The sequence below is a fragment of the Argiope bruennichi genome, chromosome 4 (assembly GCF_947563725.1).
Source record: "Argiope bruennichi chromosome 4, qqArgBrue1.1, whole genome shotgun sequence".
In the NCBI taxonomy this organism is placed as follows: Eukaryota; Metazoa; Arthropoda; class Arachnida; order Araneae; family Araneidae; genus Argiope; species Argiope bruennichi.
In genome coordinates, this window is record NC_079154.1 from 86405611 (window position 1) to 86422468 (window position 16858).

At 27.0% G+C, this 16858-nt stretch overlaps 1 protein-coding gene across 2 annotated transcripts in view; it reads left to right on the forward strand.

The window, feature by feature from the left end:
• Positions 1 to 12161, forward strand: part of LOC129965610 (nephrin-like) — a 327045-nt gene extending 314884 nt beyond the window's left edge. For both annotated transcript variants that reach the window (XM_056079653.1, XM_056079654.1), the window contains 6 exons: positions 2402 to 2429; positions 2544 to 2635; positions 2969 to 3087; positions 7276 to 7494; positions 9522 to 10485; positions 11623 to 12161. In XM_056079653.1, coding sequence (XP_055935628.1) covers positions 2402 to 2429; positions 2544 to 2635; positions 2969 to 3087; positions 7276 to 7494; positions 9522 to 9569 — 506 coding nt within the window. In that variant the 3' untranslated portion in view covers positions 9570 to 10485; positions 11623 to 12161. The remainder of the gene's footprint in view (positions 1 to 2401; positions 2430 to 2543; positions 2636 to 2968; positions 3088 to 7275; positions 7495 to 9521; positions 10486 to 11622) is intronic.
• Positions 12162 to 16858: the final 4697 nt, after the last annotated feature.

Here is a 16858-nt window from a genome sequence, read left to right on the forward strand (position 1 = left end):
AGATTGGGAAGGTATATCATATCACCAAAAATTAAGTGAAGATTTCATAAGAGTATTTCAACATAAAGTAGATTGGGAAGGTATATCATATCACCAAAAATTAAGTGAAGATTTCATAAGAATATTTCAAGATAAAGTAGATTGGGAAGGTATATCAGAACATCAAAAATTAAGTGAAGATTTCATAAGAATATTTCAAGATGAAGTAGATTGGTATTATATATCCCGAAAACTAGAATTAAGTGAAGATTTCATTAGAGAATTTCATCCTATAATAAATGAGTGAAAAAGTCAATTGGGATGAAGTTTCAAAAGAACGTGGTATGCCTGAAAGTTTGATTAGAAAATTAAAAGATGAAGTGAAATGGGATTTAATTTCTAGATATCAAACATTATCAGAAAATTTCATTTTAGAGTTCAAAGATAAAGTTGATTGGAAAAATATATCAGCTTATCAAAAATTATCAGAAAAATTTATAAGTGAAAATGAACATTTAGTTGAATGGGATATCATATCGAAATTTCAAAAATTAACAGAAAAATTTATTTTAATGCATGATCATAAAGTACACTGGCCTGCAATTTCACAATATCAAACTTTAAGTGATAAATTTATTTTTGAAAATGTTGGAAAACTAGATATGAATTTAGTTTCTCAGTATCAAGATGAAATGAGTATGAATATAATCGAAAAACTAGAAACAACTGTTAATTGGAATAAAATTTATTCATATCAGAAAAATTTAACCTCTGAATTTATAATGAAACATGTTGAAAAAATAACAGATTGTAGAGTTATGAGAAATCTGAAACTTTCAGATGAAGAATTTAATAAACTTTATAGAAGGATGAAATTATGGTATATAGCAAGAACGTGTTTGAATAAATAATAATTCTTTTTTTAATCTTTATAAATGGGTGGTAAGCAAACAAAGATATTAACAGGTAGTTGTACTAGTGATCGAATAAACGTTAGTTTTACAGAAACTTTTAGAATTCATCCTGTAATAACTGTAACACCTATTTGTAAATATGGTGAACCTTTTATTGTTAAAATAACAGAAGTAGATCGATATGGTTTTAGATTTCAATGTATAAAATTAAACGGCGAACCTTTAACAGAACATAAAGATTTTTTTCAATGGGGTGCGTGCAGTATTTATGAATAATTTTTTCTTTTTTTATATTTTTATTCTTATATTTTTATTCTTATATTTTTATTCTTATATTTTTATTTCTTTTTATGTGTATAATAATGTGAACAACGCATGAATTTATATTGATTTTAAGACGATAGCCTTTCGGTTAATTTGTTAACTTTTTCCAAGTTTTGGCTTGATATTTTAAATTATTGATGTTATTTTATTATGACCTTTTTGCACTATTTTTGCTCTAAATTTTGACTTGATACTTTAAATTATTGATGTTATTTGTTAATGTTATTTTTGCTCTAAATTTTGAGGTTATTTGATGGATTTTTAAGGTGTGCTAATTATGCCCTTTTTACACTATTTTTGCTCTAAATTTTGACTTGATACTTTAAATTATTGATGTTATTTTGGTGTGCTAATTATGACCTTTTTACACTATTTTTGCTCTAAATTTTGAGGTTATTTTAAAATTATTGATGGATTTTAAGGTGTGCTAATTATGCCCTTTTTACACTATTTTTGCTCTAAATTTTGAGGTTATTTTAAAATTATTGATGGCTCTTAAGGTGTGCCAGAACACGCATATATATACTACTTATTGCGCATCTTAGTTTAGGAAATAACTATAATTTTTGACTTTAAAGTGATTAAAACAAAGGCATTCGCTTGCTTTTAAAAAGGAAATTCCTTAATGAAGGGAATGTATACATTTTTAAATCTCGCATTTATTATTTTATTAAGAAGAAAAAAAGCTTTTCATTAAAAAAATGAAAAAGTCAAAACTAAACTTTGAAATACAAGATAGGAAATGAAAGCAAAATTTTTGTAAAAAATCTAAAGTACATATGAATTTTATTGTTATAATTATTTTATTTTTAGAATAATGAAATCTTATTCCTTATTTTGTTTTTTTGGTTGTGTATATATTTTGAAAATTTTCTATTAATATTTCTGAAATTCAAAATCAGAGCTTGCCTTATGTATGGAATTAATATTTAACTAAAATTAATCAATTCATCGTTAGTTTAGTTCTAAAATATTAGAATACTTCTCATCATCAAAAACACACTTTGACATATTCTAAGAATCTTACCCATATATCTAGCAAAACCCACAACTTAGAAAGCCGCTTTACACCTCATTAATAATAAATTTTAAAAACTCGTATAAAATGATGTATTGTTTTTTAATTGTATTAACGGAATTTAATATTTCCATTTCGAAAACTAAATACTTCTGTTCTATTTCAGGACCACCAGCACAAGATAATGTTATAAAGTAAGTTCCAAACAAATCAAGAGTCTTAATCTTTTTCATTTCCCATTATTGGGTTACTTCATTTACATATCTTCTTGGATGTTTTCCTCTAATTAATTTTCTTTGTATTTCTAGATGTGACATACCACTGAAAAAAGACAGCGACGACATACCAGATTCGACAGTAGAAAGTCCAGACGTCATACCTAACACTAATGACTCGCAAGGTAAAATTTCGATATCAATTAATTGCGATAACATTTTAGACATTCCATTATTCCCTCCAATTTGCATGTAATTATTCGAATTTTTATACCGAATTCTTCAATCATTAATGTGAAAATCTCAGCATCAGTTGAAAAAGAATTTCCTCTCATCATATTTGTTTTCAGGCATTAATCAAAAGCGGATGATTCTCTGTAAGGTTCAAGTAGTTTAATTTAATTAAAGTGCATGTCTTCCATCCAAAGTGAAATTTAATTAATGTAGAGAACGGTTTTAATTCGTCGAACAAATAAACTCATTCGTTTTCCTTTGTGGATTTTTTTTTCATTTTTCAGTTTATATCGCAGATACGGGAGAAATCAATGGAAAGGACGAAACGACGTACGAATTCTTCAAATCAAAAGATTATCCTTATGATTACATAACAGCCGTAAGACCACAAAAAACTGCAAAGGTGAGTTCCTTTTATTTTTTTTCTACTTAAGTATGCTCGAAATTGAATAAGTTTTATGAGGAAAAGTGGCCCTAACAGAAATAAAAATAAGCTTATGAAAAATGTTCATTTTTAAAAAATTTAACGGATTTTCAAATATGAAATGTCAAATATGTGCGAATGCTTAGTATTGAATCAGATTAGTTGTGAAATATTTTGAATTTTTTTTACACTTTTCTATGTTTTAAAGAAAATATTTGTTACAGTTAAATAAATACAGTTAAATATTTGAAATATTTTTTTTAAGAAATTATAAATGGAAGAACATTTCAGTGAAGGAAGTTTCCTTCTATAACCTTTATTTCTATCCATTTTCAAGTCCTCCCCTTTTATTTATTTTTTTAAATAAATATAACTGTTACAGCCTGTATTATCCAGGAAAAGAAATATTTGTGAATTTAAAAGAATATTTAGCTAACAGTTCGATAATCTATTCATTTTCTTTACGTGTAAAGCAAGAACAACAGTTTCAAAATGAAATGCTTTAACTTCAAATAAAACTTCAGTAGACATTTATTTGATCAATATACTTAGAGAAACACATTGATTCATATTATAGTAACATCCGAAACTTCACTGCGTAAATAAAAACTAAAACTAATAGATTATAATTAAAAATCTGTTTTCATCTACTTCTTTGCTCTATATTAATTCCATTTAAAAATTATTTGAGATTTCAATATTTTTGATATTCTTATATCTGAATATCAACTATAAGTTTAGGGCGCACCTGATTTATATTCAGCTGTACACACAGTTAAACAGAATAATAGTAGTTGATAAATATTAGATTAAAATTTAGTAGCATAAATATGTTAATTCAGTTAATTTAAATCACTTTTCGAAATTAATCGATGATTATTTTACGACCGATTACTAAATTGCCTACCATTTCTTCAAAAAAAAAATGGTACCGATAGAACCTTTGTTTCATGATGAAATTAGCACATATGAAGTTTTACCGCTTTATATAGTACCATTTTCGTTATAATTAATATTTCTCTCTATATAATAGTTATCAATATTTCTCTGAGATCAGCAGAAAACATTTTTCTTCATCGGGCCATCCTATAGCGCAAGAAACTGTGGCCGACTGGGATGTGCGAGGATAGAACCTGGGACCTTGTGTTTCGCAGTCGAGTAACATGATCACGATACAAAAGCAATTGCTCTTGCAGCGTAGTTCTTAACTGGCTTATAAGCTTTCACCACAGACTCTCCCTCCAGTGAGTCGGAGGTGAGACGAACGATATGCTGTTGAATGGCGATGTAATAGCTGTCGATTCTAATGCGTCTGTACCCATTTGAGTAGCGCCAAGTGTCATGGCTAACGTGTGTGGGTGAGTGGTTGCTGATGCTGTTGCGCAGAGTGAGTGTGACGACTTTGGGTTGTTGCATCAAGTGAGTATGACAACTTTGGGTTGCTATGGGTAGATAGCGCCACAACAGCTGTACGAAGGTTGAATTGTTCATCGTCCGAGGTCACCAATGTGGTGGATTGATGTGCGGGGATAGAATTTGGGACCTTGTGGTTCGCAGCCCAGTGACATGACCATTATGCAAAAACAATTCCTCGTGCAGCGTAGCAGTTAACTGGCTTATAAGCTTTCGCCACAAAGCATTGATAGGACCTCTAAAAGTTTGAAGATGAATCTGCTTAGAAACATACATTCTAATAATGCCTGACTTTCAAAACGTCTTTTCAAATGCCTTTACTTATGGAATCATTCTAGTAATGAGACTATGTTGAAACAAATATGTATTTCAAGTTAAATATTAATATACATAAATTGTTGATCCTATTGTATTGACAATTTTTCCATATTTTATAGCGCTTTAAGGGATATGGAGTGCTAATTCTAAATTTTGTTGATAGATGGCTCTTTAAATGGTCTCGCATAGTGCATATTTAGTTTTGGCACAAATTTTATAGCCACAACTGCCTTTATTTTGAAACTCGATACAGGAGGGGTAAAATTTAGAACTTAAAAAAAAACAAAAACAATATCCTCTTGGGGTATAAGTGATTTTCAAGGCTTCAGTGAAAAGCACCGGGTAGAAAATATTTAGTATATCAAATTTAATATAAAAATATACTTATATAATTATAATAAGTAATAATATTAATTAGCATAAATCTATTATTGCTAATAAAAAGTTCACAAGTTATCAAGTATTTTACAGGATCAAACAAAGTAAATAAGCAATACTAGATTCTTATATTCAGCAAGGAAATTTCAGATAATCTTATTAAATTTCTAACATACATGAAAATTTAATGAAAGTACTATCTACGGTAATTTTATTTTTGGAAAATGACGAATGTTATTCAAATATTATAAATATTTAAATCATTTGAAAGTTCATGAAATAAATGCATAAGATGTTCTCAATGATGATGCTGTTTGTTTATATGTTCAGTATATATCTATTTAGAAATAATACAATATGCAAATTATTTAACTTATTAATAAAATTGGCTTTAACAGAAGCTAAAAATTTAATCAGAAACATGCATATTATTTTTAAAATTTCAAAATAAACCGAAAGTAATGCATTTGTATAATGCTATATCATCTCAGGAAAACTTGCAAAAACTCGGCCAGGATCTATTTTAATAATTATTTCTATGAGGATAACATCAGCTCCCAGTGTAATGCCTCCATAATGTTAATTACCTCGCACTTAAATGTTGTACTAAAATTGACTCGCATGTAATATCAAGCGAATCTAATGTATAATATTATCTTAATGTTCCACCACTATTAAGTTGTATGAAATTACCTGGTAATTAACAGACACTAAGAAATTAAAAGATGCTATTGTGCATATGGAATAACAGTACAGTTCTTAGTTTCCAGAACTGTTTCAGAGAAATTTAAAAAGTATTTTCTCATCTGTAATTAAAGGAGAATTAGATATAAATAATAAGCAATTTCTTGTATTTTTGCTGTCTTTATTTTACATTAAATTTCAAAAAGCAACTAACACCGAATAAAAGTACTGTTTACACAATGTTATCCTAATGAAATTGGGATCACAGTAAAAATACCGAAAAAATAATTCCGAGACACAAAGTATATTTTTACTTATAATAATATGTATTAGTCATGATAATATGCATAGTAGATTTTTTCACTAAACTTTAATTGCATTTCTCAAAAACAATTAAATTATTTACAGTTTGTGGAATTTTAAGACATTGCAGTTATTTGCACTCCTTATTTGCTATTTTATTGATAGTACCATTTTTACGTTCTCGTGTATTTCGATACTATAGATTTTAGAATTTTTTAATGTCTTGCATGTTTTTATATTTTAAGGTATTTTTATATCTTTTTAAAGTTTTTAAACAAGGTTGCAAATTAATATTTTTTAAGAGTGTCATTGGTTAGTTTTCCTTGTTCGCCTGATTCAGAAAAACAAAGGTCTGTCACTGGATATATCTCGTTATTTTGGTCTTATGAAGATTGCGGCATCAGAAACCTACAAATTTCAGTAAAATCTCTCCTCACATCAGATTATCATTACTGAAAATTCATATTAACCTTAAGTCTTTACACAATCCTTGAGCCTGAAATGCAACAGTAAATCACTGCTGCCTTTTGATCTGAATTTCAAAATTCCAATAAATGTATATTCCATTAGTAATGAGGCTATTATTTTTCAAAACAAATACTTTATATCCAATAACCACTTGTGGTGGTAAGAAATTCCGAAGGGCGCATGCCAAGGCATTTCACTGGAACTCCCACCGAGGCCGTAAACCTATCCGATACCTTATAAAATATGGTAAAGGATTTTTACATGCTAAATGATTTAATTTTCAGCCTAAGACTATGCTTCTGTAAAATGTGTTCCGGCAAAAACTCTCGACGGGCCGTGAACATCATTTTTACTTCTGTAAGAATTACCTGTTGCTGTAAATAGCACGTCGTTGGCGATTCTGTGACAAAAGCATCATGTCGTGCGTAACACAGCTTTACACCGTAAATGGTAAATAGTTAGTTTTCCTATAATAAAGAAAACTAAGGAAAATATCGTAGGTAGGAAATTAAAAAAAGAATTCGCCTTAGGAATCCATAATTTGTGCACTGAATTTTACAAAAAAATTTTGGCTAATAAATCCTTTTATCTACTACTTTTCAGAGAGAAGAAGAGATCACATATGCTGAACTGGCTCACAAAGAAGCTCAATGTCCGATGGTGAATCGCACGCAACCGCCCACAGAATATGCTGAATTAGATTTTCAGAGGAGAGTGCAAACGTACCCATGGCCACCCTCAATCAGGGATGACCCAATGAGATCCTCTCTTGAGGCTGGGGAATTTCCTCTCATTGGAGGAGGGGTATCACACAAGAGTAAAGTAAGTAAACACAAGACTAAAGTATAGTCTATTTTATGACGACTCTCTTAAAGAGGAAACTAATGTGATGTATAAGGCACAGTGATGTCCTTTCTATACAAGCAGGAATTTCTGACATTTGAATAGAAGCATCACACAAAAGCAAAATGTGTAAATAGGAAAAATTCTTATGATATTTAAAATGGAAAGCTGACAAATATTTAAAGGAACAGAAGTTAATAAATAACAAAATGTCAAGTTAATAAATCTAAAAAAATATTGATGAAAAAAATAAAATTATTACAAATAAAATAATCAAAATCATTCAAAGCTCAGAATTTACCGGTATCATAAGAAGAAAAGTTATAAAAATGGAAAACCAGAGTTAGGTTAAAAAACAAATTAAAATTGATAACACTTAATATAGCATATTTCATTAGTAAAATGGAAGGAAATATGTATCAGTTTCTATAGGAATTTAAAATTTACTAAATCTGAAAAGTGTATGGTGTCTATTTAAATTGAGAAACAGGAACAAAATAAGTAATTAATGTTTCTCGTTGAAATGAAGCATACTTTCCTTAAAAAATTTAATTTTGTTTTGCTCAATTGCCTTTCCAAGAATTTTCCAGTAAATTTCATCATTCTTCTAAAATAGTTTGAATTTAATAATATGTAAAATATTTTCTACATTCAAAATTGTATAATTTTTATTTTAAATTTCACACAAATTTGTTTTGGAGAAATGTGTCATTAAGCAGGGCTCAGGATTGCTAGAAATGGCTTTTGCCTTAAAATACTAACATAAAATAGAGCATATTTACTGCCTTCATGAGTTTGACAATAAATGTGACCAATAAAAATGAAAAGTCCTTATGTTATCTTTCTTGCTTGAATATATACAAAAATATGTGAAACAAATTAACTCAATTAATATAAAATAAAATCATGCAAAAAAAAAAAAAAAAAAACATAAGTCAAATTATCAAAGGCCTAAAAATATGCTTACTTTATGTGCAGAACATATGGAAAACATATTAAATTCACTTTAGCAAATATTCGGGAAGATAGACAGTTTGTAAATTACAGTTTTGACCTTATATTTCTTGTATCTTTTAGTAATGTTTCCTTATCATAAGACTAAATTTTGTCCATTACTTTTTGTCTATCTATAATAATTGCCAATAATTTAATATTATAACCCTTGCTAGAATTTTTTCTCTTGAAATGACTGTAATATATAAGAATATGTAAAGTATTAGGAATTATTTTCTCGCTATTATAGATAAGCATTTTCTCTCAGTAATTTTTTTTTATTAATAATAAGTCAATCCTTGTGCACCACAAAGTACAGGACAAGCTTACAGAAGTAAGTGGAAACAACTACATGCATAGTTAAAAACAGCTAAAACAACAGGAAAAAATAAACAATAAGACTAGACTAATTAAAAATTAAAGTTGCAAAGGCAATAATACATTTACAGAATGAGAAAAAAGCCTTTTTGTGGTCGACCAAAACATGAAGCGGAGGTGGAAACTTAATATTACAGGCATCGAGATCCACAATAAGATCCCTTCTTTAGTAAGTCCGGAGAAATCAAAAAGCAAGTGTTCGGCATTTTGAACTCCACCCACGCTGCAAGAGCACAGATCAGTGTCCGATAATCCAAATTTCTTGTCTCACAGTATTTGACCTCACATTTATTAATAAAGTTAATTTTGTAATATTGCGGACTTTTATGTTTATTCGTTTATAACTTATGGGCAATGGATAAGTCAATATAAAATATATCTATATTCTCCACCTCACTTTTTAACTTTATCACATAGTTAACTATGGCATATCGAACATATTTCTTGAATATACAGTATATTAGAAAATCAGTTTAAATCAATTCATCAAATTTATTTTATATTTTGTTAAGTATAAAAATTATTTTATATTTTAATATAAGTAGCAAACCATACTATCATATGCTTTAGCTTGAAAATTTCCGATACTAAATTTTGGAGCATCGACTTGCTAATAGAATTTTTTTTTCTTACAGGAGAGCTTGCACATTCCTGAAACAACTACAGAAACGACACCTTTGTGAAAATAATATTAATTTCTCCAAAGTGTTCATGAAATATTCAAACCCTGTGCCACTTTTCGCCAAAGACATTTCCTATTCATGGAAATGGGATGATCCCTATTGTATTGCATGGATGTTGACTTAAAAATGAAGTATTTCTGATTGCACACTTGTTATTAAGACACCCGTCCTCTGAAGATGCCTGCATTTGTGATTGATTGACAAAGACTTAGAGAAAAACATTCCAGGAAAGAAAAGTGTTTTTAGTCGCTTGAGACAGAGTTCGAAAGTCAAAGTATTTCGAGCGAAAAATACGAATTGTTGAATGGATACCAGAGCTTTTAAAAGTGCATAGGCATTAAGGTACACTTGCCATTGTAATTTATGAAGGTTTCTGTGATTTTTGGAAAAGTTTGAGAGATTTTACTGTGACATAGTGGCTTTTGTTAATTTCTCAAGGTTATAAAACGAACTATAAAGAAACTTGATTAAAAGAATCACTAAATGTGTTTTCCCGAATGATGATACGTCGATAAAATAATCAACTATGAATGAACATGAAATACGATCAATTCTAGGAGGGATTCTAGCTCCTATATTATGCTCAATTTAAACCTCAGTTGCAACCAACAGAATTATTGAGGACATTAAATGGAAGTATGGATACTTCATACTGATTAATTTTCATCTGCACAACTTACAGAATTTCAGTTGATGGAGCTTATAACTCATTGAAATGTTGCTGAAGGAACAATAATTAGTGGCTAGTGGTTCCAGTTTAAGCAATGTTTATAGGAATAAACTATTCTGTGTGGTGCTCTTTTAATAAATCAGAATGTCAGATAGTATATTCAAAGTGGATCATCTTTCACTGTGAAGTAGATCTCACTTTCTTCCGATACTGTGGAAAAATAAGTTGATGTCGTAACATTATAAAGTAAGTATTGAATATTTATACAAGACGGTTCCACCAGACTTTTCTAATGGAATCTTTTTTTTTATTCATAAAAAAAATCAAAATTTTAATATATCATCGGTAATTTAAAATTAATATTTATCATTTTTAGTGATTCTACTTTTACAGGATTAAAGAGATAAATAAAATTGTAATAACAATACTTTGGTTTTGGAACCATGTTTGAAAAGTTCATTAAAATTATTAATTATTAAGAATTTTAAGGAATTCATAATTTCAAATAAAATATTATCTTACAATAAAATTACATAAATCTTTAAAAATAAAATACAAATTAAATTCGAATATTAGCCCTTTCCACTCGGATGGTTACTCTTACTCACCATTAAAGTCAGTATCTTATTTTAGAGCTTTATTTATTTCATTGTTAAAAATACCTGCACAGTAGTAAGAAGATTAATTAAAAATAAGTAATTAAATTAATTAAAAATAAGAATCAAGCATATTATATTATATATATATATATATATTGGATCAATACCAAGTCTTTGTATTAGGTGAATAATTATGTTTCGAATTACTCTTCCGAGTTTAAAGGATTAGTTAATATAGCTCTTGAATCTAAGTACAAATGTATTTCAGAAAACGTATTCATTTATCGATAAAAATATACTAATATCCCCGTAATTTAAAATAAATAGCTGTTTTTAAACCACACCAGATTAAATTTTCTTAATTACTTTAACATTTTATACTTTCCAAAAGAACAATTTTGCAGAAACAAAGCAGATAAAGAGTTAATAAACGATATATGATTTTAAAAATATTGGTTTATGGGTAACTATTAGCAAAATTTAATACCTCCGATATTGATCTTGAAAAGTGAAGTAATATCTTTATTTTAAAATAATTTCTCGATCAAGTTAAGATATACAAAAAAATCGAAAAAATTATAATCGTTAAAATAGCATTCGTATTTTCACTTAAGAGCAGAGAAAATTAAAGGCAAATTTACTAATAAGACTTCTTAAAACTCATAAATAATCTTATAAGTTTACAACAAAAAATTCAAAACTTTTTTTTTTAATTTTACACTATCTTTCATAACCTTATTATAAAATTCCAATTATAACAACTGCTCATTTTCCTTTTTTGCAGACAAGTTCAGTTCACCTACTCAAGCTCATTAAAACTTTCGTGCGTCTTTCATCTTTTTAACATGAAGCAAAAGGAAAATATGATGAAGGAGAAGATCTCCAGTAAAGTTCTGCATGCAAATCTTCAATCATCCAGTCGACGATGTCTACAGTAATTATGTATCTTCAAAGGAGTTTAAAATTGTTGAATTCATAAACTGGTTAAAAGCTTATTTGAATTTTTAAACCAAAAATATTGAGAGGATAATTTATCAAAACTCAAATTCATTAAATTTTAGACTTTTAAAACCACAGGTTTAAAGTATACAACGTCAAATTATAGAGTTAGTGTGTTGTTATAGGCTGAAATGCCCAAGACTTGGAAAATGAGAACCTAAATTATATATGTATTATTTAAAAAGAAGCCAAATATCATTAAAAGTATAGTAAAGTTCAAAAATAGAATCAAAAAATTCTTTTTAACAATTAATAATTTATTATTGTTTTATTGCAGTTTAATTAAAAAAATTTATAGCATCTAATCCGAAAATTAATAATAAAGAAACCGCATATTATTTAACTAGACTTCAGATTAAATTAAATATTCTAACTTAAAAATATATTCAAATTAATGCGTGTATCAAAAAATGAAATTTAATAATTAAGTTTTTCTTATTTTTTTGATATTTTAACTAAAACTAAGCTAATTTTAACAAGCTAACTAAAGTATTTTAATATAAGAAAAAAAATGTAAGTAATTTTTTTTCTGTTTAAAAAAAATTGGTTTTAAATGCTCTAGTTTTATTTGCATTACTATTGAGACATATATTCTTTTTTAAGAAAAAAATTGTAAAATAAAGACATTTAAAATGATAAAAGAGGAATCAAATTTTGAGCTCGCAATTATTGTATAATTTTTTTTATTAATGATATGAATTTCAGAAAAAAAAAAGGAAATGAAAATAGTAATTATTTTCAAGATATTTGCCTTGGGTAATTAATTTGGAAACGATGCATACTATTTATATTGTTACAAAAGAAAAAAATAATATGCCTTGGGAAGACGCTCAGATGTCAAGCAATTATAATTCAACTTCAATTTTAGAAAATAAATTTTAACATTAATCAGTTTTGTCAGAAATTGTTTTTATCATTTTCTTCAAACAATTTAATTACTGTTGAAATACGACTTACGGAAAATCTGAATATAATTGTTATTTTCCGTAATTATTGTTGATTTATTTCTAATTATGTTTTAATATTGTTGAAACAGTACAATTTCAGCCTTTTAAAAACATAATAAATTTATCTTTATATGGTGTGAAAAATGAATTGCACTTATTTTTTTCCAAACAGATTTTAAATTCCTGAATTATAAAGAGCGTAATATTTTACGTTAATTATTAATAAACAAAGAAAAAATTGCTTCTGTATCGGGAATACTTTTGATTTAATGAAATAGAACTTAACTCGAATATGATTTTTATTCTAATTTTCATAATTATTATCAGATTAAAAATGCGATATTAAATCTTTAATTTCACATTTAATTAAGCTTCAAATCCTTTATTTTCAATACTTTATATCGTTCAATTGAAAGACTGTTTATCAAAAATTATGCATATGTTAAGAAATTCTAAATATTGGTTTTTAAAGAGAACTGTGCATACCGATTTTTTTTAAAAAGAATGATTAGAACTTTAATCTTACTTTTCTGAAATCGACAATAGCAATAAAATATGAAATACACTGAATGAAAAAGAAATAGAAAAATTAAATTTCAGTTTAACTGCATACAAGATTTGTAAATAATGGATATAGTTTCTAAGTTGGAATTTATTTAATATCACGGTATTGATTTGAGTAAAATATTTTTCATATAATTAAATATGCGTTATTGTTTTAGATCAAATTTGCATTTCATAATGCATAATTTCAATTCTATTATTATTTAATTATTAAAATTATTAAAAAAATTCATGTTAAGGTTTTACAACCCACAAATAAATTCCATAATATTAAAGAATTATTGCATTATAATAAATAATTAACTTCATTAAAGAATTACAGAATATTGAAAATTTACTGCAAATCAGGACAATACCAGATTATTAGATTACTTCTTTTGCGAATGATTGCAATAAATTTAACCAGGATCAACATTTATAATGATTTATTATAAATCTCAAACCTTCCTTTCTTAAACATTTGGATTATATTATTAATGGAAAAAAATGACGAATTTTAATATTAATTTTTCTTAATTATAAAATTGGTCAATAAGTTTATTGAAAATATAGGTAAAAATGAAAGCATTCAAGAAATTAATTGTATAATAATTATTATAATGTTCAAAAATCTAAAGATTTGTTATAAAATAAATTCAATGTGTATATAATACTGAAAGATATTTATTGCTGTACGTTGCAAATTGTGGATATTCATTGATGTGAAGCACTTTTTTAAAACCTAAAGGTAAAAAATGGTTTTTCCAAACCCATTCTTTACTCAGCAATTTCTACTCAATATGATTAGTTGTATCTGCCTGTCAATTTCAAATAAAACGTACATTCGGAATCAAAAGATGCGTTTCGAATGAAGCATCATTTCACTGGAACTGGATATATTTCGATAAGAATCTTTGAAATCTTGTATGTATTTCGAGTGCCTTCCCTTGAGACTTTCTACAAGAAAGAATTTCTGTGAACTCCAGATCAAACAGACAATTTATAACAAAAAGAGATAAATTATTATACGTCCACTTGAAAAATGATGACTGGTGTTATAAATGTAGAAACATTTTTCAACTGTACTTGTTTTGTATGTATAAAAGAATTTTAACAGTTTGTCTTGGTTTCATTTTTGTGTCTTTGTCCTTTATCAGAATTATGCTCATACAGGTAATCCTAGGGTAATACACTTGTTATATAAGCTATGAATTTGATTAGAAGTATTAAGTAAAAGATAATATATCCCCTTTTACATCTATATATTTATAGAAGAATATCTCTTTAAAGTTCGATTTTTGAATAGGAATTAAAATTTTAATGAATATTCACTTTAAAAGTCCTTTTTTCTAGTCATGTTGTATTAAAATAATTTTAGGAAATATATTGACTAAATAGAATTGATTTCTTTAGTTAGATAAATTTATTTTGATTAATTAGTAACTAAGTAACAAATCGTGACTAACGTCATTTTGAGTGAGATAAGGAAATGAAGCATCTACTTTTTTTGTCTGATTGAAAAATTGGTCAGAATACGTGTGTCAACCTACTTAATTTCATACAAATATTGATAAATTTGGTGGTAAGCATACCTTCACGGCCCTTGAAACGGTTAAAAAAGAAGGGATTTATTGAAACAGTAAATACGAACTACTTTTGAACATCGTTTGAGTCTTTCTTTTGAACTATAATTTATTGATTATCAATGTTATATCAGAATGTTTGGCTTTTAGGAGTCTCTGTAAATTTTAACTTTCGTAAAAAAAATTCTAATATATTTTACCAAGTGTTGCTTTAATCAATAATAGAATCTTCGCAAGGGAATTGCAATTCCGAATTTTCGAATGAAATCTAGGCATTTAGGTAAAATATTGAAAGGTTTGTTTACGTCTTTTAGGATAAAATATCATCTTTATTTTTAATTTTGCTTTCTATATCAAATTTTATCGGCATATTCTAAATATTTTCCTTATTTTCGAAAGTATATCGCATTAAGGGGCAATCGGTATTTTTATCAGTTCTTGAACTATATTTTAAGGAGCCATGTTTAAAGAAGGGCAACTCATTACGTTAAAAATATTATTATGAAGCAGTTTTATGGAAGAACAGTGTTACTGAAATTCTAATAAATACAAATAAATACAATAAGTACAAATAAAAATACAAATAAATACAAATAAAAATAATAAAAATTATGCATACAAATAAATACAAATAAGAATACAAATAAAAGAGGAATTAACTTCTAAAATAAACAAAACAGACACGAATGTTACTTTAAAGGTGCAAGTGTAATTTACTTTCCGTAGAATTAATTTGTTGTCAGAGATAATACAGTTTCTTTAATAGATATTATGGATATAAATCATTTGGATAATTTCGATAGTAAATTATTGCTCCAGTCCAGAATTTTTTCAAAAAGTATGCTTCACATTAATTCATTGCATAATATGTGGTGGAATTTACATGACTAAACTTAACTTCAATATGCTATTATAATTGAAATTTATGAAAAAATGTTAATATTGAGAAAATAATGTATCATAAGCGTTTTGTATTACTAATAACATTCAACTTGTTTATTTATAACGCAAAAACCCAGCGCTGATTACGTTGTGATGAAAAAAAGTTAAAAATATTATCAATGAAGTGATGCAATAAAACTGTCATAAAGAGGCAGATGCAAATATATTCTAAAATATTGAGCAAGAAGATACAATTTATTAGACTTTAAAAAATGCAAAAAAAAGAATAAGTGGTTTTATCAAATAAAGGTGATAAAAATTAGTCTTGAAGTGTTTGAAATAATTACAAATGTTGGACATCTCAGTTTGAGTTTTCTGACAAAATATGGCGTGTATACAAACGATATTTGCTTTATGAGCTCATCGATGATAGTTTTCCTAGTAAAGCATAACTAGTGAAGGTCAGTAAAGACCTTTAATAGTATGAAGTTATGAAATTAATTGTTATTATGAAGATCACACTGCGGCTGCATTTCGGAATACAGAAACATTTTAATATGCATAATTAAATCGCCTATCGGGATGGATGTAACGTTTGGAGCAGTCATCAATTATAACAATCTTGTCTTTCTTCACGTTAACTACGTGATTTTATTTAAAATGTAAATGAAAACTGGTAAATTCTATTATTTTGAATCTTTTATACTTAGCAACTGAGAATTATGAGAATAGTTTTTGACACAGAATACGCATTGAATAACTCATAGATTTACTTAAAAAATGAATTTAATATACATTTATTCTCTTATTCACATTGAACAGACAGAAATGCCATAAAAATAGGGATATATTTAGCCCTTTAAATTATTTCATGTCTAAAGATAAATATAATGCGTTTTTTTTTGTTTTTTTTCATAAAAGATTTGCTTCTTTCATTTCTGAATAAACATGATGATTCTTTCATTGTTAAAACTACTTAAAGCTTAAAGTTTCTGAAATTTTACTGGTATTAAAATTCATATTACGCTGTTAAACTTTTTCTTGAAAGGTTAAAGCAGAAAATCGG